This window comes from Eulemur rufifrons, chromosome 8, assembly GCF_041146395.1.
Source record: "Eulemur rufifrons isolate Redbay chromosome 8, OSU_ERuf_1, whole genome shotgun sequence".
Lineage (NCBI taxonomy): Eukaryota > Metazoa > Chordata > Mammalia > Primates > Lemuridae > Eulemur > Eulemur rufifrons.
The window spans coordinates 99,790,242-99,817,652 of NC_090990.1; the positions used below are offsets into that span (position 1 = coordinate 99,790,242).

The window sequence follows — 27,411 nt, forward strand, 5'->3', positions numbered from 1 at the left end:
CAGAGTCTCACTCTGTTGCCCGGGCTAGAGTGCCGTGGCGTCAGCCTAGCTCACAGCAACCTCAAACTCCTGGGCTCAAGCGATCCTCCTGCCTCAGCCTCCCGAGTAGCTGGGACTACAGGCATGCGCCACCATGCCCGGCTAATTTTTTTCTATATATATTTTTAGTTGTCCGGATAATTTCTTTCTATTTTTAGTAGAGATGGGGTCTCACTCTATGCTCAGGCTGGTCTCAAACCCCTGAGCTCAAATGATCCACCCACCTCGGCCTCCCAGAGTGCTAGGATTACAGGCGTGAGCCTCGGCGCCCGGCCTTAATCTGTGGTTTTTTATGTAACTTTTCTCATTTATGGAGCGAAAATAGTAGGGGCCAAAGTGCAGCAGGAAGGACTGAAGTTACGTAACCAATTTTGAGATTTGGGAACTTAAATTGCAGGAATGGGGACATCCTGGTGGCGGAGAAAATTGCATTAATGTTCTGAAACTTCCAGCTCTGATCTGAAACTATTTGCCCATATATATACACACACACACACACACACACACACACGCACACACACATACTTAAAAGAAGAGGAGGAGCTCTTTAAATGAGCTGGGAGGCCTGAGGTGGAGAGTCAATTCATTTCAAAATTAGTATCTCTACAACTCAACAACAAAAAGACAAACAACCCTATGTATTTTATTTATTTATTTTTATTTTTTTCATGTCAGACAGCTAATGTGCCGACGTCGTAACAAGATTTGAGGGAGGCACATCTCACGCATGCATGTGAAAACCCAATCATACAGCTTATGAACTACAAAAGGATAAAACAACCCTATTTAAAAATGAGCAAAGGTAAGCTTCTATGACTTGGACCAGGAAAATTTTTTTTTTTTTTTTGAGACAGACTCTCACTCTGTTGTCCAGGCTAGAGTGCGTGCCGTGGCGTCAGCCTAGCTCACAGCAACCTCAAACTCCTGAGCTCAAGTGATCCTCCTGTCTCAGCCTCCCGAGTAGCTGGGACTACAGGCATGCGCCACCATGCCCGGCTAATTTTTTCTATATATATTTTTAGCTGTCCATATGATTTCTTTCTATTTTTAGTAGAGATGGGGTCTCGCTCTTGCTCAGGCTGAGAAAAATTTTTTTAAATTTAAAAAAATGAGGCTAGGCGCAGTGGCTCACGCCTGTAATCCTAGCACTCTGGGAGACTGAGGCGGGTGGATCCTTTGAGCTCAGGGGTTTGAGACCAGCCTGAGCAAGAGCAAGACCCGTCTCTACTATAAATAGAAAGAAATTAGCCAAACAACTAAAAATAGAAAAAATTAGTCGGGCATGGTGGCGCATGCCTGTAGTCCCAGCTACCCTGGAGGCTGAGGCAGGAGGATGGCTTGAGTTCAGGAGTTTGAGGTTGCTGTGAGCTAGGCTGACGCCACGGCACTCCAGCCCAGGCAAGAGAGTGAAACTCTGTCTCAAAAAAAAAAAAAAAAAAAAAAATTAAAAAAAAAAAATGAACATGGCCGGGCGCGGTGGCTCACGCCTGTAATCCTAGCACTCTGGGAGGCCGAGGTGGGCGGATCGTTTGAGCTCAGGAGTTCAAGACCAGCCTGAGCAAGAGCGAGACCCCACCTCTACTAAAAAAATAGAAAGAAATCATATGGACAGCTAAAAATATATGTAGAAAAAATTAGCCGGGCATGGTGGCGCATGCCTGTAGTCCCAGCTACTCGGGAGGCTGAGACAGGAGGATCACTTGAGCTCAGGAGTTTGAGGTTGCTGTGAGCTAGGCTGACGCCACGGCACTCACTCTAGCCTGGGCAACAGAGTGAGACTCTGTCTCAAAAAAAAAAAAAAAAATGAACAAAGGACTTGAATAGACATTTCTGCAAAGGAAATATACAAGTGGCCAATAAGCACATGAAAAGATACTCAGCATCATCAGTCTTTAGGGAAATGCGAATCAAAACCAAGTCGATGTGATACCACTTCACAGCCACTAGGATGGCTAAAATTAAAACAAACAAAAAACAGAAAATAACAATCATTGGTAAGGATGTGCAGAAATGGGAGCCTTCAGACATTGCTGGTAGGAATGTAAAATAGTGCAGCTGCAGTGGAAACCAGTTTGGCAGTTCTTCAATAAACTAAGCATAAAATTAGCATATGACCCAGAAGTTTCACTCCTGAGTATATATACAAAAGAACTGAAAACAAACATTCAAACAAAACCTTGGGCCGGTGCAGTGGCTCACATTTGTAATCCTTGCAGTGGCTCACATTTGTAATCCTAGCATTCTGGGAGGCCGAGGCGGGAGGATCACTTGAGCTCAGGAGTTTGAGACCAGCCTGAGCAAAAACAACACCCCATTTCTACAAAAAAATAGAAAAACTGGCCAGGCACAGTGGCTTGTGCCTGTAGTCCCAGCTACTTGGGAGACTGAAGCAGGAGGATCACTTGAGCCCAGGAATTGGAGATTTCAGTAAGCTATGATGATGCCACTGCACTCTAGCCCAGATGACAGAGTGAGACCCTGTCTCAAAAAAAAAAAAAAAGCCATAATAGACATAGACAGGATTGTTTTTAATTTTTTAGAGATGGGGTCTCACTGCATTGCCCAGGTTGGAGTGCACTGGCTATACACAGGCATGATCATAACAAACTACAGCCTCAGACTTCTGGGCTCAAGCAATCCTCTTGCCTCAGGCTCCCAAGTGGCAGGGACTACAGGCACATGCCACTGTACCCAGCAGTAGACAGGATCTTGAAGAGATATTTGCCTACTCATGTTCATTGCAGTATTATTCACAATAGCCAAGTGGCAGAAGCACCCAAATATCCATTTGGGTTGAATGGATAAAGAAAATGTGAGATATATATATATATACACACATAATGGAATAGTATTCAGTCTTAAAAAAGAAAGAAATCCTGTCACCTGCTACAACATAGACGAACATTATGGAGGACATTGTGCTAAGAGAAATAAGCCAGTCACAAAAGGACAAATACTGTATGGGATATCTAGGGTGCTCAAAATCATGGAAACAGAAAGTATAATAGAATGGTAGTTGCCAGGGGCAGGGAGAGGGGCAATGGGGAATTACTGTTCGATGGGTATAGAGTTTCAGTTTTGCAAGATGGAAAAGTTCTAGCGATCCGTTACACAAGAATGTGAATATAGTTAATATTACTGAACTGTACACTTATAATGGCTAAGAAGGTAAAGTTTATAGTATTTGTTTTTTTACCGCAATTAAAGTTTTTTTTTAAAAAGAACCCATAGTAGAAAAGAGTTGTGGGAATAGGATGGCCAAGGTGTGAAGGTTACACAGAGGTCATAGTCAAGTTTGGCAGTTAGTGGCTTATGGGTAGTCTTGGAGAAAGTCCGGTGAGCAGAAAGGTAGGGAAAGAAGCCAGCCCACAGGGGATTAAAGAGAGCTGGGGCAACTCTGGGGGGCAGTGGGGGCGGCCAGAATGGACCCTCTCTGGTGAAAGAGACCAAGTGGGCACGGTGAATGGGTAGGGTCGTAGGAAGGGTTGTTGTTTTGCTTTTTCATACAGAGAACACCTGAGTACACCTGTAGGTGGGAGAGGGGAGATTAAAGTTGAGGGAGGGGGTAAAGTGAGGGAGGGAATGCTGGGGGCAGATAATTTATAGAACAAATTCGAGCAGTGATAGAGAGGAGGGTGCAACGCACTGGCTGGCCTCGGTTGGAAGAGGGACATGTGCCTTCGTGACAGGGGAGAGGAGGAAGGTGGTGTAGAGGTGTGGACAGGGTGTTATTTGTCAGATATGGGAATGGATGTGGCCAGGATGGGGGTGGCTGCACAGTCTTTCTATAAATTCATCTACCAAGAGTTGAAGCCAACTGCTGCAGTGGGGAAGGGGGCTGAGCTGGAGTCACGAGAAGTGTGGGAGAGCTGGGGACAGCAGCTGTGGGGGCCGCAGTAGGGGAGTCCGTGATGCATGAGGTGTTGCCTGTCTAGCAGACACAGCTGAGGCTGGCCAACACCGGCCTGTAGTTGCCCAGTGGGGGAAATTTGAGGCACTCGCTAGCAATGCTTGGCGTGCAGCGAAGGGCTGTGGGGCTGGCTGGCTCCGGGTGGGGAGCTGGCAGGGCAGAGGAGATAGTCTGGAGTTGGCAAGAACAGTCACCCACAAACCGAATCTTCTTCGATGCTCTCAAGCTGCTTACTCCCTTCACATCCTGGCAGGGTGCTCCAGCAAAAACAGCACCAGTCATAAGTTTTATCTTTTTAATAAAAAATAAACCGTCTGTGACAAGCAGTTTTCTGAATCTCAAAACAAAGGGAAGGGGAGAAGAGAGAGGTCAAGGGGTCAGCCAGGGGAAATAAGTGAATGAGGCTCAGATTACCCCTGCCATTCTAGCCAGAGCAGAAAGGATCCCAATCTGCCCCAGCTGAAGCAAGAAGGAAAGTGGTCAGACTTCAGGAAAGACTTCCTGGGAGTCTGCAATGCATGACTGGTAAGGGGAGCAGGAGGAAGCAGATCCCTGAAGAACCCTAGAAACCCCTGGGAGAGGGGAGTGTCCAAGGTGGTGTCTTCCGAGTGGTGTGTCCAGGAGTGGCAAGTTAGCTTACGGTTGTTGAGATGTTTGGTGTCTATTACCACAGGGTCCTGGAACAGTTAGGATTTTTAGGGTCTCCTGGAACAATATGTTTCTAGAGGGTCCCTGGAATGGCCAGAACTAAAGGACTCTCCCCAGGTCCTCCTATCACCGAGTAGGTGCAGTTCTGGGGTAGCTCCCTGTTAGAGAGCCATGTGCTTGGTAGAAGGGCGTCAGTCCCACAGGGGAGGTGGGCTGCTGTGGTGACCCTGCTGAGTGCTACCAGTGGTGCAGAGTGGCAGGAGAAGCTCCTCTCATGGAAGAAAGGTGGTCTTTTGTGCCACTCCCACCCTAGTCGGGGCTGCACTGCTCCAGGGGTCCTCGGCCAGCATGGCCAGGTGCCTGCCCTATGCTGCCGCCCCAGCCTGTGCCCAGAGTCTAAACCACCTCAGTACCCAGGCAGTTGTTGTCAGCGTCCACATCACTGGCAGAGGTCCTGTGTTCCTTAGGCGGCTGGAGGTGCTGCTCCCTGCTCAATGGGGCCTTCTCCCTAGGGGGCAGGGTCCCGCAGCCCTGGACCTTGCCCCGAGCCCGGAGTGCCCCCAGTGGGGAGGCCAGGAGGACGATGAGGGCTCCCGAAAGCACTAAGGCGAGGAGGACAGTGACCGTGAGAAAGTGGGGCCAATAGGACCGCTGGGCAGCCAGAGCAGTCCCACCACTGACCCTGGTCAGAGGAACCTCCACGTGCTCCCGGGGAATGCCTGCCAGTTCAGGATCCAGGGCCAAGGTCTGGTCCTGGCTGTCCACCCAGTAGGAGACCACAGGGTATGAGAAGCCATTCTCAGTGGCCCAGCACTGATAGAGACCCCCAACTCCATCCTGCAGTATCAGCAAGAGGGAGCCATTGTAGACCGTGGAAGAGGCTTCTGGGGCTGGGGCTGTGCCACGACTCCAGTGGTAAGAGGCCAGGGCTGATTGGTGGGGGCAAGGGAGCTCCAGGATGGAGCTGGGGACAGCCAGGACTTCTTTAACTGTAGGAGAAGGAAAGGGGAAAAGGGTTAAGGGAGGGGAAAGATGAAAGACAGAAGAGAGTCACTAGGCCAGCTTTGGACCCCAACTCTTAGCTCCAACTTCCATTTCAACTCCCAAACTCAACTCTCACCACTCTCAATCTCCAGTCTGGACCCCAGGCTAACCCCCAGTCCATTGAACTCCAACTCTGACGCCAAAACCAATTGCAACCTCAAACCTGAATCCCAGCTTGGTCCCCGGCTCAGAATTCCTATCTCTCCTCCCTACAGCCAGGACCCAAATCCATCCCAATTCTAGAGTTCAGATCTCAATCCAGGCAGGTGCTGGGGGAGGAAACCAAAGCAGGAATGCCCATCCCTGCCCAGAAGTCCTGCAGAGCCTTCGTGCCTCCCCTGGCTCCACACTCACTGATTTGCGGGCGGATCTGAGGCCGGAAGCTCCTGCCCATGGGGCCATTGGCACATGCCCACCCTGGGTTCCCTTGCTCCATGTCCTGCTTCCAGGAGTTCCTGAGAGGGCAGGAAAACAAAAATCATCCCTTGAAACAGCCTAAAGTGGGAAGAGGAAGGAGGGAGGGAGGGAAGTGCAGTGGGGAACAAGACAGCCTGGGGCAGACAAGACAGAAGAGAGAGGAGAGGAAGAGGAACCCGGGAAGGCGGGAGCAGCTTCAAAACTGCCTAGCGACACTCCATCCCTGGAGGAACCACCATGGGACAGGTGGACCCTCAGAGTAAATGTATCGGTAGCCCCTGCAGAGAGGAAGAACAGTAGCAGAAGCTTGGTAAGAAGGGTCCTGGCTGGCCATCTTCAGCTGCCATCCAGGAATGGCACTCACAGGTTGGGGGAAGACAGGAGGCGACAGATTTGCGACTGAGGATCCCAGGCGCAATGGGGGTCGCGGGCAAGGACGCAGTCCACACAGCTCTCATAGACACTACAGTTGGCTCGGGGCACCCTCCAGACACCTCCTGAGAAGCCTACAAACACTGCGCCCTGGAAGAGAATTGGAGAGTGTCGGGGAGCCCCAGCCACAGCTAGTAAAGTCCTGGCCAGGGAGCCGGCCCAACCTGCCCCCAAGGCCAGCCCCACCAGAAGGCCATTTAATGGTTGAGTCCCTTCCCACCTGGGTGGGGGCCAGCAGCAGGTTGCGGACAGGTTCAGGGTCAGGGAACAGCTGGATCTCTTCCACCAGATGAGCACCGCTGTCCCCACTCACCACAGCCTTGTGAAGGGACCCTGTGGCTGTGGGCAGATGGAGAGAGCTGAAGTCAGCTCACCTCATCCACACAGCCCTCTCTGACTCAGGTGGTCTCCCCAGCTGTCAGAAGGCTCCTTCTGAAGTGTGACGTGCACTGGCACAGGTCAGCCAGACCACTCCCTTCCCCTTGTGCCATGGAGATGGAGTTCTCGCAAACGCCTCGGCCCCCGTCCTCCCTTCGCATCCCTCGAGACACCCAACTGTCGGCGTTCTCCACAGGCATGAGGCAGCGGGCACCTGAGTGCTCCTGTAGAAAGTCACGCCACAGCCTCCCTCACTGCTACCAAGTGTCTCTACTCAAAGGCATGTTAGGGAGCCTTTTAAAAATTGCAACCTCCCCAACTGGCTTCCTGATTCCCCCGCACACTGCTCTACTTGACTTCCAAATCGCATAACGTACTATGCGTTTACGTACTCGGTATGCTCATTGTCTGTCTTCACCCACTCCGCTGTGGTTTTTGTGTGTGTTGCTCTCTACTGTATACCCAATATATGCACAGCTGATAACAGTGCCTAGTAACATGGCCTGAAGGAATGAATGAACTTGGTTGGCTTCTTCCATTAAAGCTCAAGGTCATCCCCTTCAGCGAGGCCCTCAATATGCTTGGGATTTGTCGCATTCCCCGCTGACTCTCTCTCTCTTTCCACAATGACCATTTGAATCTACCCCTCTCTCCTCAAACTTCCCACCTTTCCCGCCCCGGTCACTCCCAGCTCGTGACCTTGTGTCCTCCTACTTCATAGAGAGAAGACCTCCCTTGGCTTCCAGCCCCCTGAGTCTACACACTCACCAGGTCTCACCCTCTACAACTTCAGAGGCCTCTGCCATCCGTGGCTAATCACTCCTCCTGCATCTGGGACTCCAGCCTCCTGCTCCCTCCACAATTTTATCTGCTCATTATCCCCTCTCCTGCCCATCTCTTCCCCATTCTGCCTGTCTAGGAGGTCCTCACAGTCTTTCCCATCTATAAAACAAGAACCCTAGCTGGGCCCCGCACCCCTCTCCACTCACCCCCAATCTCCTCTCCCCCTTCACAGCCAAGCTTTCTGAAGGAGTGATCTCTACACCCGCGGTGTCCACCTCTCTCTCTGCCCATTCACCCTTCACCCCTCTAACATGGCTCCTCCATAAGGTAACCAGCTCTTGCTAAGGTCACCAAAAACCTCCCTGTCTTTCCCACCAGACAAAGCTTGGAAAGGGTAGGGACTGGACTGTTTTGCTCCCCTGATGTATTTTCAGAGCCAGCAGAGTGCCAGACACATAGTGGGTGCTCAATAAACAGTTGTTGCATGAATGAGTGAATGAATGAGCTCAGGGATTTCCCTCCTCAACCTGAGTGCAGCCCCTGCCCTAGTTCTCTGAGGATGTCCTGGAGCCCTTTACTCACTGGTACCCAGGTACATGACCAGATGGCTGCGCCCATCAAGGCCCTGGGCTGTCTCCACCGCAAGCTGTGTGTACTCCACGCCAGACTTCACCAGCAGAGGTGTCCCCACCACCTGCTCATCCATCAGGAAGTGGTCCTTCATGAAGGTCAAGGCCTTATCAGAGGAGGGGCCCACCGAGCACTGAGGGAGGAAGCAGGCAGATCAGAGGGGCTTGCCCCTTCCCTTCAGCTCAACCACTGCCACTTCCTTCCCCTTGCCTCCCCCCTCCTCAGCAAGCCTCCATTGCCTCCCTTCCTCCTGGCAGTCCTCATTGCAGGGTGCTGATCGCAGGTTAAAGCTCAGACTCTGGAGCTGCCTGGCTTTGAATTCCAGGCTCTGCATGCCTGAGGTTCCTCACCTGTGAAGTGGGCATATTACCAATACCTACCTCATAGGCTCGCTGTGAAAATATAATGCACTAATACATGAATAATAACTAGGACAGTGCTTGGCATGAGGTGAGTACTCAGTAAAAGTACTGTTATTACTGCTCTCCTCCTCAGCAGCTCCATCAAGGGCGCCTAGCAGCCAGCAGGAAGCAGGGGGAAGCCTCCTTGCAGGCAAGGACCAAGTTTTACTCATGTCTGTGGTCCCAGGCAGAGCACAGGACCTGGCACACAGTTGGTGCTCAATAAATGTTTGCTTAGTCATGACTGAATGAAGGTCACAGCAAGGGGTGGTATAGCAGGGAGTGTTTCTTATCAAGGTTTTGCATGAACTTGTTGCATGACTGTGGGAGAGTCCTTTCTCCATGCGAACCTCCCTTTTCTCACCATAAAATGTGGGGGTTGGACCAGCTGCTCTCTAAAGGCCCCGCTAACATGAATGTGCTGTGGCTCTGGGACACCTGTGTCCTGATCTTTGGTCAGGACCGTTGTCCTCTATACCCAACAGCACTGCCTTAGGGCCAGCCCCAACTCTGTCACCCTCAAGCTGTGCCCTTAGACAAGTTGCTTCACCTCTCTGAGCTTCAACTTCTTCATTTAAAAAGTGAGGTAATAACATCTGCAACTCATTTTGATGCCAGAATGAGCACATAAGCCTGCTCTCACATCCTCCCAAAAGGATTTTTTTAAAAGATATAAACCAGGGATGAGGAGAACAAGAGACAAGTACCAAAGCATTCACATTTTGGAAGCTGGAAAGCAAATGAACAGTAAATGACTTGAGAGAGAGAGAGAGAGAGAGAGAATCTTCTTTAGCCAGCCCTGAAGGAAGCCTCAAACCATGTGATTAATAAGGCAGATTCCTAAAGTTCATGAATTAGTGGCCCCAGTTACCTTTGGAAATGAGGTTAAAGGGGAAGCTAAATAAGGAGGATTAATTGAAAAATCTGTTTAAGAAGCAGACAGATCCCGTCCAAGCTCCACACAGCTGGGTGACTGCCCCTTCCACATCCTGGTCCAAGGTTTACCTTCTGGAGAGGGTAAAATCAAGGGTTTCTGGCTGGAGAACAGCAGGCACAGTTGAGGGGGACGGCATCCTGAGCACAGGGGGATTAAAGACAGGTAGGCACACTACATGATGAGACTCCTTCCCCAAGCCCAACCCTCTTCCCCTGTGGCTCCCAGACACCAGGAGCCAGGCCATCTACCTCCAAGCAGAAGACTAGAAGAGTCTGCTTTGGGAAAAGTGACTAGAGGTCAAAGAGAAAAGACCTAAACATACTGACATTGAAGATCCCCAACAAAACAGCCCAGCCAGGCCGTCCTCAGTGGGAACATAATGGAACCCAAATTGCCAAGCCTTACTCATGGGCACAGAGATTCCAAACAGCATCAATGTCCTCATTTTAGATATGAGTAGATAGCCCAAGGACTTCCAGACATGTGGGTAGAACCAGGAGCATGAAAGAAAGAAACCGAAACAAACAAATAGAAAAAACAAATAAAAATAAGAGGAGGCCGGGCACGGTGGCTCATGCCTGTAATCCTAGCACTCTGGGAGGCCGAGGTGGGAAGATCACTCGAGGTCAGGGGTTCGAGACCAGCCAACAAGAGCAAGACCCCGTCTCTACTAAAAAATAGAAAGAAATGATCTGGACAGCTAAAAATATATAGAAAAAATTAGCCGGGCATAGTGGCGCATGCCTGTAGTCCCAGCTACTCGGGAGGCTGAGGCAGTAGGATCGCTTAAGCCCAGGAGTTTGAGGTTGCTGTGAGCTAGGCTGATGCCACAGCACTCTAGCCCTGGCAAAAGAGCGAGACTCTGTCTCAAAAAAAAAACCTAAGAAGAGATCAGGCAAGGTGGCTCACACCTATAATCCCAGCACTTTGGGAGGCCAAGGCAGGAGGATCACTTGAACCCCGGAGCTGGAGACTAGCCTGGGCAACACAGTGAGATCCTGTCTCAAAAAAATAAATGAATAAAATAAAAATTTTTTAAAAAGAAATTTGAACACTGAATGCATATTAGATTAAGTAAATATTAATTTTGAAAGATGTGAAAATGGTACCATGGCTATGGTTTTTTTTAAAGCCCTTCTCTTTTGGAGATACTTGCTAAAATATTTATGTAAAATATTTATGGATGGGCCGAGCGCGGTGGCTCACACCTGTAGTCCTAGCACTCTGGGAGGCCGAGGCGGGTGGATCATTTAAGCTCAGGAGTTCAAGACTAGCCTGAGCAAAAGTGAGACCCCGTCTCTACTAAAAATAGAAGGAAATTAGCTGCACAACTAAAAATACATAGAAAAAATTAGCCAGGCATGGTGGCACATGCCTGTAGTCGCAGCTACTCGGGAGGCTGAGGCAGGAGGATCACTAGAGCTGAGGAGTTTGAGGTTGCTGTGAGCTAGGCTGACGCCACAGCACTCTAGTTCGGGCAACAGAGTGAGACTCTGTCTCAAAAAAAAAAAAAAGAAAGAAAAAAGAAAAAAATACATTTATGGATGATGTAGCGGGTTGGGAAGATAAAGTCCATTCAGAACCTGTGAATGTGACTTTATTTGGAAAAAGGTCTTTGCAGAAGTAATCAAATTAAAGATCTCAAGGTGAAATCATTCTGGATTAGCATGAGCCCTAAATCCAATGCCAAGTATCCTTTTAAGAGGTGAGGAGATACACAGAGGAGAAGGTGAAGTAACAACAGAGGCAGAGACTGGGGTGATGTGTCTACAAGCCAAGGAACAACAAGGATTGCTGGTTGCCACCAGAGAGCAGGAGAAAGACATAGAATGATTCTCCATCAGAGCCTAGAGAAGGAACCAATCCTGCTGACACATTGATTTCAAACTCTGGGCCTGCAGAACTGTGAGAGAATAAATTTCTGTTATTTTTAGCCACCAAGATTGTGGTAATTTGCCATGGACACCATAGGAAAATAATAACAGATGAAATGATATGATTTCCAGGATTTGCTTCAAAATAATAGTGGGGGCTGCGGCCGGGTGCAGTGGCTCACGCCTGTAATCCTAGCACTCTGGGAGGCCGAGGCAGGCGAATTGTTTGAGCTCAGGAGTTCGAGACCAGCCTGAGCAAGAGCAAGACCCCATCTCTACTAAAAATAGAAAGAAATTATATGGACAGCTAAAAATATGTATAGAAAAATTAGCCGGGCATGGTGGCGCATGCCTGTAGTCCCAGCTACTTGGGAGGCTGAAGCAGAAGGATTCCTTGAGCCCAAGAGTTTGAGGTTGCTGTGAGCTAGGCTGATGCCATGGCACTCTAGCCGGGGCAACAGAGGGAGACTCTGTCTCAAAAAAAATAAATAAAAAATAACAGGGGCTGCACATGGTGGCTCACACCTGTAATCTCACAGTTTCGGAGGCCAAGGTGAGAGGATTGCTTGAGGCAAGCAGTTCAAGACCAGCCTGGGCAACACAGTGAGACCCTGTCTCTGCAAAAAATTTAAAAATTAGCCAGGCATGGTGGCACACACTTGTAATTCCAGCTACTCGAGAGCCTGAGGCGAGAGGATCACTTCAGCCAAGGAATATGAGGTTACAGTGAGCTATGATCACTCCACTGCACTCCAGCCTAGGCAACAGAGCGAGACCCTGTCTCATAAAAAAAATAATAATAATAAGGGAGGAAGTAGGTGGGGTATAGCTGAAACAAGTTCGATTGGCTGTAAGTTGAAGCTGGTCAATAGAAAGTCCACTATACTATTCTTTTTTTTTTCTTTTGAGATAGAGTCTCTCTCTGTTGCCAGGGCTAGAGTGCCGTGGCATCAGCCTAGCTCACAGCAACCTCAAACTCCTGAGCTCAAGGGATCCTCCTGGCTCAGCCTCCCGAGTAGCTGGGACTACAGGTGCAGGCCACCACACCCAGCTAATTTTTTTATTTTTAGTAGAGACGGGTCATGCTCTTGCTCAGGCTGCTCTTGAACTCCTGACCTCAAGCGATCCTCCTGCCTCAGCCTCCCAGAGTGTTAGCACTATACTATTCTGTCTACTTTTTATATGTTTGAAATTCTCTATAATGAAATATTTTTATAAAAAGGATATTCGAGGCTCAAAAAAATCCAGGAAAGTAAACATTTCAGCAGAAATGAAATATCTGATAGAAGGATTGGAATATTCAAGTTGACCAAAGAGGAACAATACTATTAAAAAAAGAAAAAAAAGAAGGATCAGCAGATAAAGTTGAGACACTTCCAGAAAGTAGAACAAAACCAAAGACTTGGAAAATAGAAAAAGTTCTAAAGAGTTAGAGGACCAGTCTAGGAGTTTCAGAAAGAAGAGAGAAAAACACTCCATTAAAATGTAAGCTCTGGGCCGGGCACAGTGGCTCACGCCTGTAATCCTAGCACTCTGGGAGGCCAAGGCAGGAGGATCGCTCGAGGTCAGGAGTTCGAGACCAGCCTGAGCAAGAGCGAGACCCCCCCCCGCCCCGTCTCTACTAAAAATAGAAAGAAATGATTTGGACAGCTAAAAATATATATAGAAAAAATTAGCTGGGCATGGTGGCGCATGCCTGTAGTCCCAGTTACTCGGGAGGCTGAGGCAGGAGGATGGCTTGAGCCCAGGAGTTTGAGGTTGCTGTGAGCTAGGCTGACGCCACGGCACTCTAACCTGGGCAACAGAGTGAGACTCTGTCTCAAAAAACAAAAAAAAAATGTAAGCTCTGCAGTGGTGTTTACAGCTAATTGATCACAACCAGTTACAGATTCCTTAGTTCCTTCTCCACTTCCACTGCTTCACTTGACCAGCCTTACAAAAGAAAAAAGAAAAAAAGAAAAAGACAAAACAAAATGTAAGCTCCATGAGGGAAGGGACTTGAGTTTGTTTTGCTCACTGCTATATCCCCAGTGTCTTTAATAGCATGTATCGTCCATAAATATTTGTGAATGAAAAGGAAATAGGAAGAAATAGTTCAAGAAAACTTCTCAAAACTAAAGGAACTAAATTTCCAGGCTGAAGTGGCCCATTGAATGCCCAGCACAACAAATGAACAGAGTTCCATCGAAGCACACCACCATGAAATTTCAAAACACCAGGGACAAAGAAAAGACACTATAAGATTCCAGTGAGAAAAAAACAGGTTACACTCGGAGGGTTAGGGATTGCAATAGCTTTAGACTTCTCAACAGCAGCACTGGAAGCTAGAAGAGAATAGAGCAAGACCTTCAAAGTTTGAAGGAAAATTATTTCTATTCTAGAATTACATATACCCAGCCAAACTATCAAATGTCAAAGTAGAATGAAGACATTTTCAGACATTCAAGGTCTCAAAAAATTTTACCTGCATGTATCCTTTTCCAGGAATCTGTGGAGGGTAACCTCCACTAAAATGAGATGGTAAAAAAAAAAAAAAAAAAAAAAAGAGGAAGCCATGGGATTCAAGAAACACGAGATCTGTCACAGGAAAGAGGAAAAGGAAATCCCCCGGATGATGAAAAAGGGAGATTCTAGGTTGGCAGCTGTGCTCCGGATATAGAGGTGCCCTGTCTAGACTGGAGCCGATAGATATATAGGATCTCCAGAAAGATGATACTGTTAGAGCAGCCAATAGGTGCTGGGCACAGTGGCTCACACCTGTAATCCCAGCTACTCAGGAGGCTGAGACGGGAGGATCACTTGAGGCCAGTTCAAGACCAGCTTGGACAAAACAGCAAGATTCCATCTCTAAAAAAAAAAAAAGAATAGCTAATAGGTCTGTCTTGAGAAGATAGTCAGATAATTCCAGAAGAGTTTGGGGTTGAATTAAAGATAAGAGCTTAGAAAACAGGTCGGGCAAGGTGGCTCATGCCTATAATCCTAGGACTCTGGGAGGCCGAGGCAGGTGGATCACTCGAGGTCAGGAGTTCAAGACCAGCCTGAGCAAAAGCGAGACCCTGTCTCTACTAAAAATAGGAAGAAATTATCTGGCCAACTAAAAATGTATATAGAAAAAATTAGATGGGGATCGTGGCACATGCCTGTAGTCCCAGCTACTCGGGAGGCCGAGGCAGGAGGATGGCTTAAGCCCAGGAGTTTGAGGTTGCTGTGAGCTAGGCTGACGCCATGGCACTCACTCTAGCCCGGGCAACAGAGCGAGACTCTGTCTTAACAAAAAAAAAAAAAAAAAGAGCTTAGAAAACAAAGCAAGCAAAAAAAATCAAGATAATTACTAACCCCAAGGAAAGCAAAAAATTATGCAAAAAGAAAAGTAATAATGGCTGACTACCTGGCTCAGCTGTGAATAAGAGTCATTATATGAATATTGATCTTACCAAAATTACTATAAAACTATGTTGAAGATTGGGAGTGGGTGCAGTTAGGGGTGGGTGCAGTTATTGTATGCTGGTAAGCTAGTTTGGTGGGGGTGTGGGGGTATGGAAACACTGATTTGCAGTGTTTGTGGATTTCTGCGGTATATACTTCCACCACGGCTAATTTCAAGCTACCAGTGTGATGTCACTGAACACAAATTTGGAAAGAGATGTGCCAAAACAGTTCTCGCTAGGTGCTGCAAGCTGGTTCCAGCACGCCACCGAAAGCGGGTGGGGTGCAGGTGGGGTGACACAGTTAAATCCTCCCCTTCTAGAATGAGAATTCAATAGATACTGTCTGAAACTGAAATATCAAGAAGTAGCAATAAAAGCATGGTATTACATATTTTGAGATAAATACAAAAAGAATCAGTTAAAGGAGCTAAAGGTGGTTGGGGAAAAGTGGAGGATAGGGAAGAGGGCTGCTTTTTGTAACCTACAGAACTGTTGGATTGTTTAAGTCCTTGATATATATAACTCTGATTTTTTAAAAAGTTAAACAAGAAATGCAAGTAGAGATGCCCAAGACAGTCTTGGCAGACAGCCCGTGTTCCCTTGTTTCCTCAGTGATATACCCAGATACTGGTGTGCACTTAGCCTTGTGGGGGACGTGGTTCCAACAACTGTTGTGTGTACAGGATGGTGTTGGCCACTTGCGGAACTATACCAGGGGTATGTCTGAGTACACAGGACTGATGCGGTGCGAGCACTAACATTTACTGGCCATTTACTATGCCGTGATAGGAGCTTTCACATGCACATTATGTGTGTGTTTGTGTGTGTGGACTTTGCTCAGCGCTGCAGAGTGGGAGGTGTAAGTACTCACGCTGCCAGGCCGGGGGTTGGTCTCAGGGCCCCTATAAGTAGTCCAGCGTGAAGTTTCTTTGTTCAACTCCTTGTACTTCCCCTTGAAGACATGCTCAATGTCAGTGAGAGAGAAGGCACAAACTGCGGAGCTCCTGGTTCCTCCAACCTGCCTGGAGATAGCCAGAGGGACATTGTCTGCGGTCTCCTCTGCCATACCAGGCAGCTCCCCCTCAGTGAGAAACCCCTGGAGGTTAGGAGTTCTCCTTGCTGTGGTGATAAGAGCTAGGAGAGCCCTATGGAGTTCCCTCACTCTGGCCCAGGGCCTGGCTCTATGCCTATCCTAGGATCTGAAGTATGATTATCCTTAATGAGAATTAATTGGGGCTAAGCCCCTGGGGTGGCTCCTACCTGTCCTGCGTAGGCTGGGCTGTACCCACGGGAGGTGCAGTGGAACCTGCTCCAGACTGGCTCTACATGAAGCCCTCCTCCTCTGAGTTCCTTGGATTCCTGGTGCTCAGAGAACTGACCAGAGCCTGACTACCACACTATTTTTATTTCTTCAGCCCCTGTCTGTGGGGACAGAAGGTCTGTCTCTCTCTCTCTCTCTCTCTCTCTCTTTTTAAGAGACAGATCTCTCTGTGTTGCCCAGGCTGACTTTGAACTCTGTGGGTTCAAGTAATCCCCCTGCCTCAGCCTCCCGAGTAGCTGGGACTACAGGCACGTGCCACCATGCCAGTCTCTCTCTCACTCTCTTTGACTGACTGTTGAACACACCATGTTCTCAGTTCTGGATTTCACTTACACCAGATACCTTTGGTACCTGACTTCTTGTTAGCAGGTACCTAAACACCGTAGGGCTAGACCATGGCTGTGCGACCTTGAACAAATCAGTTAACCTTTCTCAACCTCCATGCAATGGCTTTATTTTTATCTTATGATACTGATGGTGTTTCCCTCTTTGCCCTGGCCATTAGGAAGTGCAGAGCTAAATTTCCCAGATGTGAGAGCCTGGTGTTCTGCAGGCATCCAGGGACTATACCAGATCTATGACTAGCATTTGTAACGTGCTGCCCTATCCCTGGCTTTTCCCATCCTCCCTTTATTCCCATTTCCTTATCCATTTTATTGATTTTAATGCCTGCCTTTTGTAAACCGCTTCCCACTCTTTTTGGAACCAGGCAGAATATAAACTAATCAGAACCTCCCTGAGCTTTATTTTTCCCAGCTACATAAAGGGCATGGATCAAATTCCTGGGAGGTGGTGCAGAGTAGGAGCTCGCCCACGTCCGTTCCTGCCCCAGCCTCACGAGCCAGGGCCACGCTGGACTCAGACCCCACGGCCAGCTTCCCGCGCTGTCGCTCACCACTGGGAGGTGAAGACTGCGTAGACGTGGGGGACTGTGGAGGAATCGGCGGGCAGCAGGACGGCGTGGCGGATGACGTTGAAAGGCAGCTGCCCCGGCTGCGTGCACAGCAGCTGGGCCTTCAGGAAGGTGGTCCACTTCTTCTGCAGCAGCTTTTCGCCGCCCACGTCGTTCTGTGGGCACCGGAGTCAGCCTCCCGCCCCGCGTGTCCCCGCCTCCCCCCGCCCCCGCAGGGCCCCAGCCACTCAGCCCCGCCTCCCTCGCAGGCTGCAGACCTTGCAAACTCGAGCCACCCTCGATGTGTGGAGCTTCTCGAAGAAGTCAAATTCGCTGGCGGTCTCCTCGAAGAAGAAGTAGACGACCTGCGTCGAAGGGATGGCTGCCACGAAGGCGGCGTCCGCTGCGGGGGCGGGGCAGAGGGCCTGAGCACCGGGAGGCCCCGGGTCCCCTTGGTGAAAACCGGTGGGTTGGCTCTAGAGGCCAGGGGACAGGCTGCCGTATCCCATAGCTTATCCAAGGCTGGTGAGGGGGGATGGGGGTGACTGGTACTTCTTCAATGCATTTGTATAAGACGGAAGCTTCGTGAGGACCGGAAGCTTCGTCTTCTTCCCTGCTATGCCCCCCAGCGCCTACCAGTAATGCCCATAATGTGCCCTCAACAAATGAGAGTTGCGTGAATTAACAGCAATTCACAGTGCCAAGTCTCCGGGGCTCAGGAGATGGGGCCAGACCTGTGCTGGCTGGGGGTCAGGTCCTTACGATGCAGCCAGCGGAGGAAGGTGTCGGTCTTGAGGACAGGCTGGGATCCCAGCGTGCGCATCAGGATGGGCTCACTGCCCAGGAAGTTGTTCATGGTGCCAGAATAGAGCATCCCATCTAGGGGAGGGGGAGGGGAGGAGAGGAGCCCATCAGGGGGAGGCCTCCCCTGCCCTCCTCAGACCTGCCTGGGCCGCCAGCATCAGTATCAGTCTCGAGGCCCTGCATTAGTTCTGCACCTTCCTGAGGAGCCCCAAAGCCCAGCTCGTCCTGACCACCACCACTGAGCCCCCTTCTCAGGTCCCTCTCTGCACAGGAAATGGCCAGCCTATGTGGTACTTTTCCAGCCATTCTCTGGCTACTCCCTCACACGAGCAGCTGAAACGCTTGCCAAATAGACTCACTCATTGATCTCAGAAAGTGACTGTGTTTTCTGCTTCTACACCTTGGACCCTACCCTTCTCTTCCTGGAACACCTTTCCTGCCCATCTATCTACCTATCTTTCAAGGTCCTGCTCAAAAGCCAAAGGCCACCTCCTCCAGGAAGCCAGGGTGGGAAGTCTGTAATGGTTGGTGTGAAGGAGTGCCGGGGCCATGATTTCTTCTTTGTGATTCCTATGGTAGCCAGCACGATGCCTGCTACACCAGAGGAGGTATTCGCACAGTGCACATTTGTTTAAAAAAAGACTGAATCTCAGGCCTCTTCTCTACCTGATACTTTCCCCGACCCTCATGCCTCTGTGTCTCTCCGCATCCGCCTCTCTCCACCTCCTTTGTGGCAGTTTCAGCAGGAGCTGGTGGCCTAACTCTCCCTCCGATCTTGTGCTCTGAGGCTCCTGGCTTCCTTCTCTGTCCCCCACCTTTTAGGAAACTCTGTAACAGTCCATATTTCACAGAGTGACTAGAGAAAGCAGACATTGGGATGCACCAGGAAAGCTGATACTCACCCACCAAGACAGCTGTGTGCTTGTGGGCAGGGTCAAAGGGGCTCTGGCCTTTCCCCTCCATGACCTTGTCCTCTGAGATGGGCAACAGGTGGGAATCTCGGAGTTCCTAGAGGGGGGGAGAGGCTGGGGGGCCAGAACGCCAGGGTCTCACATCTGGGAAATGAGGGGCACGAGGGAGGAAGGGAGAGGGGCATAGAGGGAAATTGGTCTGGGGCCAGGAAGCTCATGAGGGTCCTGAGTCTGGAAGGCCAGAGTTTTCCAGAGCTACAGAGGAAAGTCTGGGGGTAGATGTGAGAAGGGATGCTTGAGAGCTTGAGAGCTAGGCACCAGGTAACTCACAATGAAGGTACAAGCAGGGCTGAAGGCGAAGGTGCCGCAGGCGTAGAGATGGGTGGCATTGAAAGGGACCAGGACACGAATGAAGTTGAAACACTGTGTCTGGGAGAGACAGAGAATTCAGGACACTTGCCTCAAACTCCTGGGCCCCCCAAGGCTGCCCCTCCTAGTGGGGAGAAGGGCCAGGCACTGCTGGGGCAGTCCCCGTACATCTTTATAGAACATAATCCAAGCGACAATCATGACAAGTGTCCTCCACTGCCTGCCCAACCTGAGGTCACCCGGTGCTGGTCTACAGAAGCCAGGGCTCTCCGCCCAGACCCCCATGCCCCCACCTCCACTTACCTCATTGCTCTTCTTCTTGAAGGCACATTCACTCTTTTTTCTGTCACTGGCTGGCCAGGGTATCTGAAAGTGGGGAGTTGGGGATGGGAGGGAGATGAAAAGAAATGAGGTCTTCAGGCCGGGCGCGGTGGCTCACGCCTATAATCCTAGCACTCTGGGAGGCCGAGGCGGTGGATCATTTGAGCTCAGGAGTTTGAGACCAGCCTGAGCAAAAGCGAGACCCGGTCTCTACTGAAAATAGAAAGAAATTAGCTGGACAACTAAAAATACATACAAAAAATTAGCCGGGCATGGTGGCACATGCCTGTAGTCCCAGCTACTTGGAAGGCTGAGGCAGGAAGATTGCTTGAGCCCAGGAGGTTGAGGTTGCTGTGAGCTAGGCTGACGCCATGGCACTCTAGCCCAGGCAACAGGCCTCTAGAGCCAACCCAACGGTTTTCACTCAAAAGACAAAAAAGTTAAAAAGAAAAGAAAAGAAATGAGGTCTTCAGCTCTGTGACCTGCCATCCCCTCCTCAGCTCTGGCATGAAATGACCAGCAGGCATGAGGGTTAGTGACATAGTGATGGGTGGTAAGAACACCAATTTGTGACTACGGCTGTCACACTGATGATACTGATATTGATCAGACACAGCTCCATGGTCGAACATGGGCCAAGGAATCAGACAGACCTGAGTTTGAATATAGGCTCAGACACTCACCGACTGAGTGATTGTGATCGATTTCATAGGCTGCTGGTGGGGACAATTAGGTGGCACATGTAAAGCACCTAATACAATGCATGGCATACACAGGAGCAGCTGTCAAACCACACATTTCCTGAGGAAATTGTTAAAAATGTTGGTTCCTGGGTCACACCTTAGAGAATGTGCATTTCCAACCAGCACCTTATACATGCAGGTGGCCAACAGACTACACACCGAGAAACACAAACCACAGAGGTGATCGGTATTGCTAGCTCCCTCTCTCCCTTTCTTCTTTCCTCTCCCTCTCTCCCTCACATTGTTCACGTTGGTAGAGTGACTATAACACACAAGCCGCGTGATTTCTACCCAGTGGGTGGATATCAAATTATTGATATAATTTAGCCAAGGTTGATCTCTTATGTCAATGATTTCCATGTCAGCCATTTTAGAAATTAATATTATTCAACCAGTATTCGTGATTCCAATGAAGAGTGAGGCCACTATAATATTTTGTGTCTGTTACATTGTCAAGATACATATAACAAGAATTGCTGATTGTCGCTGATTATAAATAATCACAATTGGCCTGTGATTCACGCTTAGGTGGCCCAGGGGCAGGGTGGCTCCTGGCCCCCTTCTCACTCCCAGCCCACACCCTTTGTCCCTGGCCTCCTTACCATATTCTTCAGCCTTGGGACCCCTGGATCCTGGATGTTCAAGGCCAGAATGGCCTCTCGAGCCCCCACATAGAGAGTATTTCCATCAGCACTCAGGAGCAGAGTGTCAAAATCCTGGAGGCCCTTCTGGTGGAAGAAGCTAAGCGCCCTGCATCCATCGCCTGTGGGAGGTGTGAGAGAGAGTGGTGAGGAGTTGGTGGGTGGGCAGCTGATTCCTGGGATAAAAGTGGGGGAAGGGAAGGGTTGGCAGAGTGTCCTCCCCAGGCCCTGGCAGCTGGACCCCCCCTTCTCCACCAGCAACTTTCCTGTTCACCCCACTCGGCTGGCAGCTGTGGGAGCTTTGTGTGTTGAGCCCAGAGTAGACAGGAGAGGCAGCCAGAGACAGGGTAAGGACAGCCTGGGGCTCGGGAAGAGTAGCCCTGCACCCATGACAAAAGGGATAGGAAATAAAGTGAGAGACAATGGATGCTCTTCCAGGCCCAGGGGTGCTGCAGTGGGGAGGACACCTTGGTCCCCACTGGGAGGGGGAACAGCAGGCAGACCAATGGACAGGAAGGTGTTAGCAGCCACAGCAGGAAAGCTAGCCGCAGACAAGACTGTATGTCAGAGGGTCCCTCTCGTCACCCCACCACCACTCCCGCTTCCTTCCCCTCCTGTTACAGGAAATTTCCACCACCAGAATCACTGCAAACAGAAAGGAAGCACGTTTCTTCAAAGGTCTGTGTAGACATGCTATGTGGCCAGGGGAGAGAAGCCTGTTGTCGGAGACTCACCTAGGTCCTCTCCATTACCGTGGTGCAGCCGTGTGCGTGTGCGTTTGTGTGTGTGCATGTGCGTGTGTGTGTGTGTGTGTGTGTGTGTTCCTGTCCCACTAGCACATCAGCAAGGGGGACTAAAAGGCAGCCCTCAAATCCTCTCTCATTAGCATCTGTGCACTTTTGCATGAGTTAAGAGGACTGACTGGCTAATTGTTATCTTTGCAGGCTCAGGGAGTCTTAAATAGGACCAAGAGGAGGAGCTGGGGAGTAAAGATATAGTGTGGCAAAGTGTTGGAAGGGCCGGCCTGGGGGCAGGGGTGTCTCCTGGAGGCCAGACCTCTCCCAGAGATGTATAGACACCTCAGTTACTGACTTGATCTCCCTGCAGTGTGACTGCTCATCTGCCTCCGCCTGAGACTGTGAACACTTTAAGGGCAGGGGCTGAGTCTGGTCCATGTTTGTATTCCCAGCATCCAACACACAGGAGGTATCTCCATCAATGGGGAACATACATTTCCTTTACCAGGCTGCCCCAGAAAGATGCTAAAGACACAGCCATGCCCACAAGACCCTGCCCCTACAATGCCTGCAGGGTCTGTATCCTTTCCCGAATCTTCTCCCTGGAGGGAAGAGGGCCAGCAGCCGCCACAACCTCAATAAGAAACCAGCCAAGCTGTACGTGTGTGGGGGTTCCAGGGCCCACACCCCAGCCAAGCCATGCCACAGTAGTGGATTCTTATGATCCAGCATGACCTGTGTGGTTGGCATGGGCCTGGCATGCCCTGGGTCACTAGGTCCACACATGGTCTTCTAGCATGGGCCTTGACTTTGGGGCACTTGGGAGTAAGAAAGCAGTTGGGGTTTGAAGTACCCAGCTTGATGACAGTGACATTTAAGAAGAGAAAGAGAAATCACCAGCTTTGGAGAACTAGAAGGAGCGGTGCCCTGGAAAAGCCCCCTCTCTTCCCTTTTCTCAATCTGTGTCTTAAGTGGGTTTCCTCTCAGTTTGAATTTCTATTTCTGGCTGTCTCTTTCTGTTTCTCTGAGGCCCTCTGTTTCTCCCTGGCATCTCTCCGCATGTCTCTGTTTCTCCATGTCCATTCCCCCCCACCCCCATTCCCTCTCTCTCCATCCTCCACCCCCCCTCCAGCTCTGTGCTGCCATCCCCACACTTCCTGGCCATCAGACACTTACCTGCATAGTATCTGACCCTGGGCACAGGCCCCTGCCCCCCTCCGTCCGCGGTCGTTGTTGGCAGCAACAGCTGGAGAAGTTGAAACACGAAAAGGCCCAGGAGGCTCCAGGGGTCCAGGCCCAGGGCTGGGAGGGCCATGCTCAGCCAACTGCTGTCACCAGATGGCTCTGGGGAAACAGGCACCCGGGTACTTTCTGGGTGAGTAGTCCTTACCACATCCCCCTGGGGACCAATCAGCGAACCCTGGGCAGCAGAAGTGTGGGGGCGGGGGAGCACGAGGCCGGGGTGGTTCCCTATCTGGAAGGGCCCTCGCAGAATCTCACTTCCATCACCCTCGCAGGCCTCAGCCTGATGCCTCACTTTCCCCTCTGGGCAGAAGCCCAGGTATTCTCTACCCTGCGTCCTGCCCTCTGCTCTGCCTGTTTTCGCCTTACTCCCAGGGAAGTCCTTCGTGCTGTCCCTCCTTTGCCTTCCCTGTTCCCACAGCTCATAGCCAAAACTGTTGCCTGGCCCTGGGCAGGAGACCTTCTGGGGAGTGGGTACCTATACTCGAAGCATAAATTCCTCAGACCTTACTCTCCTGCCACTTTCAGATCTCTTGATACCTCGTGCTTCACACTCACCCCTGATCCAGGCCAGCAGACCAGGTCTGAGTCAGCCTCCTCTAACCTCTCCCCCAGCCCCAGCTGGGCTCAGGGTCTTTGATGCTCAGGCCTACCTGGCCCTCTTCCTCCATCCTGCCAGTTTGGCTGTCAGCACTTCCCGGGGAGTGGCCTGGGCAGGGGTGGCTGGCTGGCTCCCAGCCGCTGCAGCTCCCCGTCTCCTTGTCTTTGCTCCTGCTGTCTGCTTCCTTGGGCCTCTGCATAATTTTCCCCCAAGTCCAGCAACCCCAAGCCACCCACCTCACCTCACATACCCTTGAACCAGCCACAGTGGGAAATCCGGGTGTTCAGACTCTGGGGCAGGGGTGCCATCCAAGGGAAAGAAGGAGGAGGGTTCCCAACCCCCAGAGGCAGGGGGCAGAAGGCTCAGCCTGGCTGGAACGGGAGCGCGGCCCTCCAGGTGCCCATCGTGCCAAAGCCAGCTCTGGGAGCTCTGGGCTAGGGAAACCAGAATTTCCACCTCTCGAGTTGTGACAGATCCTGGCTCGGGCGGAAGTTGGTGAATTGGGAGGGAATAAAAAGAGGCTCACCCGCCTCTCAGGAGACACACCTCTCTTTCTGCCTCCTTTTGCCTCGGTCCATCCAGAAGGTTGGACCTTCTCGGTCGTTTCAGCAAGTCCCCTGCCTCTCCATGTCACATGCAGTCTAACTAGCCTGGTAGTGTTTTCTCCTCTTGCTCAAGATTCCCCAGATATGGGACATAACAACGTCTTTCCTATTCCTCTTTTCATGTACCCACAAGGTGGGGTCTTTCCACTTTTACCTACTGGGAAGTCCCTGCAGTGCTCTGGCCTTCAAACCCCCTCTCAGCTAGGCCATAATCTTTTAAAAAATAAACGTATTAGCTTCTTATCCTTGATTTTGCTGAGGAGGTCTCTCCTGTAGTCTAATCTCCATCACTCTTAGGGTGGCATCAGGCCAGTAGGAAGTCCCGAAAACTTCCTGTCTGAGCTCATGCTTAATGGAACACACTTCTGAGGCCCCCAACCTCCAGTGGTGGCTGTTCACCCCTCCCCAAAGGCTCTGGGGGAGCCTCATAATGCAGGGTTAATAAGGCATCTGGCGCCAAGAACTCCATGACCTATAAAGTGGGTAGGCTCCTGCCCACTCAGCCAGTTCAGCTGACTGCAGGTTAAAGAGCACAGACAACCCAGGGCTAATCCAACTCTCATAAATAATCCACCTCCATCTTAAACACACATTCCTCACCTCCAGGAAGTCCTTCCTGTAGTATAACTTCCATCTCTCCTGCTCCAGCACCAGCCAACATGGGTGATGTTACAACCCAGGCTACTTCTTAGAATTCCTTGTCTGAGCCCACTCAGCCTTCTTTCATCTCTCTCAATTTCCCCAGGAGTTGGTCTCAGACATGCTCCTCTTGACAACTGTTTCTGTCTAGACTTGCATAAGACTTCCCCACACTCTCCTGAAGGTTGGTTGCCAGGTCCCTTTCAGGTTCTTAGAATCAAGAGAAACTCCCATTTACCCAGATCCTATCTTCTGTGTCTCCCCAAGCCCCAGCCCAGGTTTGGGAAGCCACTCTGCCCCTGGGCCTCTCTGCTTAAACAGATTGGCTTATCTGGGTCACCGGGAGGAGTTCCGATGGCGGGAAGAGGGGGAAGTTCCAGCCCCACCCTCCCACCCCGACAACCTATTCCCGCTTCTCTGGAAGTGGCAGACTCAATGCCCTGCCCCCAGTTCTTTCTCCAGAGGCCCAGAATCCTCCCAGCCCCGACATCCTCTTCCCCAGCCCCTCCATCCAATATGAATGGTTTACACTATCAGGTTTTGGTCCTCCCAGCAATTTTAGCAGATAGGTACCACCATAATCCCATTTACAGATAAGGAAGGGAGGTTACACAGCTAGAACCCAAGCTAAATTCAGATCTACCTCATTCCAAAGCAAATCTCTCAGCTACACAGTCTCTGCAGAGTCCTGCTCCCTCCGTTCCGCCTCCTGCCCAGTCTGGGAAACTCAGTTCTGGGCCACTTGGATAGAGAAGGCGAGTGCGAGGGGTGGGAGGGTAGCAAGCTGTCTCCTCTGGGCTAAGAAACAATATCTCTGGGGTGATTCCTGACTCAGAGGAAACAGCAACCTCACTGAAGAAAGGCCATCAGGTGCCACCCTCTGCCTCCGCAGCGCCTCCTGGTGAAGGAGAGCCCAGTGGGGAGGAAGGGCACCCTGCCCCTCAGCAGCGCCCCCGAGCTCCAGAGTCAGGTCCACAGTGCCACTGCCATCTCCGCAGAACTCACAGCCAGGGCTGGCTTCGCAGGTGCGTGACCTGTGCAGTCACACAGTGGCCTGTACTCAGGAGGGCCCACGCTTGCTGTGATGCTCTGCTGTTGCCCTCTTGAAAGTCTTAATAATTTTTAAACAAGGGACCCCACATTTTCATTTTGCACTGGGCTCCACAAGTTATGTAGCAGGTCTTGCCGAGAGCATCAAGGAAGCTCCGAGCTGAGAGGGTCCCACCGCCTCCCTCGCTGTACAAATGAGGAAACCAAAGCCAAGGAGGGGAAGTACCTTGGCTGGGGTTGGAGTCAGGCAGCATGTCTGGTGGGGTGGTGGAGGGAAGGGGTCAGATGTTCAGGGACCAGGTCATAGGGGTCGTGCCACCTTCAGGCACCTATCTGGGGGTTCCCCCAGCCCATTTCTCCACAGGCCCTGGAGCTCAGCCTGGGGAACACCCATGACAATAAGACTGAGTTCAACCTCTCCCTGCCAAAGTCCAGCTCTTCCCGAGACTCCTCCCCCATAACCCTGAGACCACATCGAACAGTAGCCCCTTCCTGCCAGGCTTTATCCCCCCGAGCAGAGGTCTAGATGTGGGGGTGCAGGTGGGAGGGGAGATGGAGGTTGCTTCTCATCCTTACTCCATGCCACCTCCGAGCCCCACCACCCCAGGGGCTCAGCCTCCTCGGAGCCCTGCGGAGCTTGGGTGCCTCACTGAAGGAGGGGCTCCTGGAGCCGGGAGAGAAGCCACTTCTGGCTTTACCACCAATGACCTGGCAAATCCAGTGTCCCCCACCTCCTTCTCCCATCCAGCCTCAGGGGCAGCCACCAGAGGAGCAGAGTCCCGGGGCATGTGCTTCCTGGCTCCCCTTCCTTAGCCCTACCTGTCCTCCCCTCATCTGCTCTCTTTGTATGATCACAAGCAAGTCAAGTCAACTTATATGTATTGAGCGCCTACCGTGTGTAGGCGCTAGGGATGTCCCCAAGCCTCCACACCCCCAGCGCCCCCCACCCCTTCCCACTCCCACTGTCTCCCAGCCTTCTTGTCACCCGCCAGCCCAATCCCTCCTAACCCCTTACCCAATGCCTCCTGGGTCCCCTCCTCCAGTCTGACTAGCACTGGAAGGCTGTGCTGAGCATCCTACACAATGGCCCGACCCCTCTGTCTGCCCCCTCCTCAGGGCAGAGCCAGCGCCAGACAATGCCCGCCCCCTCCTTTCAGAACTGTCTGTCAGCTCTCCCGCTCCCTTACCTGGAGCCCGGGGATGCCGCCACGTTTGCCTCCCGCTGGAATGCCAGGCGTACTGGTCTCCCGGTGCCTCAGTCCCTGCCACACCCCCACCCCCATTCCCAACCCCATCCCGCCTCACTGGTCCTCAGTCACCATGGCAACTGCATCTCTAAGTGGGAGGGACTAGAATCTCCCCATATTCTTCCTCCTCCTACCCGTGTCCCACTGCGCCCCACCTTTTATGGCTCCTGGATCCACATGTGTGGAGAGGAATGGCTCCAGATGTGGGGAGAAGGTGAGGAGGGGGTACACTGGCCCCCAGGTCCCCGCTCAGCTCCCTTGCCCACCTTCAGGCAGGCGCCACCGTGTAGATATCCCCAGCTGGGTTCAGGAGGTCAGCTGAGGCCAGTTCCCCTGTACGGCCAGTTTCTCTGTGTTTCTCCTTCCC

The 27,411-nt window shown here is 51.1% G+C and overlaps 1 protein-coding gene and 1 non-coding gene across 8 annotated transcripts; both read right to left on the minus strand.

Moving 5' to 3' along the window:
* Positions 1 to 708: 708 nt before the first annotated feature.
* On the minus strand, positions 709 to 812 carry LOC138391206 (small nucleolar RNA U13). The gene has a single exon (XR_011234816.1). It is a non-coding gene; the product is annotated as a small nucleolar RNA U13 (small nucleolar RNA).
* A 3,418-nt stretch (positions 813 to 4,230) lies between these two features.
* SEMA4A (semaphorin 4A) lies at positions 4,231 to 27,134 on the minus strand. Of its 7 annotated transcripts, none has more exons than XM_069478590.1 (16): positions 26,985 to 27,134; positions 23,754 to 23,979; positions 22,837 to 23,004; positions 20,885 to 21,045; positions 19,522 to 19,584; positions 19,180 to 19,278; positions 18,841 to 18,946; positions 17,897 to 18,013; positions 17,413 to 17,537; positions 17,138 to 17,310; positions 15,793 to 15,943; positions 8,234 to 8,414; positions 6,711 to 6,829; positions 6,423 to 6,580; positions 5,996 to 6,096; positions 4,231 to 5,586 (listed from the first exon to the last, which is right to left on the minus strand). In XM_069478590.1, exons 2-16 carry the CDS (start codon positions 23,809 to 23,811, stop codon positions 4,994 to 4,996), a joined length of 2,373 nt encoding a protein of 790 aa, XP_069334691.1. In that variant the 5' UTR covers positions 23,812 to 23,979; positions 26,985 to 27,134; the 3' UTR covers positions 4,231 to 4,993. The 7 variants fall into 7 exon arrangements, with proteins under 7 accessions (XP_069334691.1, XP_069334696.1, XP_069334693.1 ...); XM_069478595.1 differs by having other exon boundaries at positions 18,841 to 18,963; positions 23,745 to 23,979; XM_069478592.1 differs by lacking the exon at positions 23,754 to 23,979 and having other exon boundaries at positions 26,985 to 27,049.
* Positions 27,135 to 27,411: the final 277 nt, after the last annotated feature.

What these genes read in the sequence shown, in the direction of transcription:
- SEMA4A (XM_069478590.1), bottom strand. Translation starts at nt 23,811, where the DNA reads ATGGCACCCCTGCCCCAGAGTCTGAACACCCGGATTTCCCACTGTGGC. An exon ending in CTTCCTCCGCTGGCTGCATC is followed by an intron (nt 17,538 to 17,896) that starts GTAAGGACCTGA and finishes CCGCCCCCGCAG; the next exon opens with CGGACGCCGCCTTCGTGGCA. An exon ending in CTCCTGTCTTCCCCCAACCT is followed by an intron (nt 6,097 to 6,422) that starts GTGAGTGCCATT and finishes CTGCCCTCTCAG; the next exon opens with GAACTCCTGGAAGCAGGACA.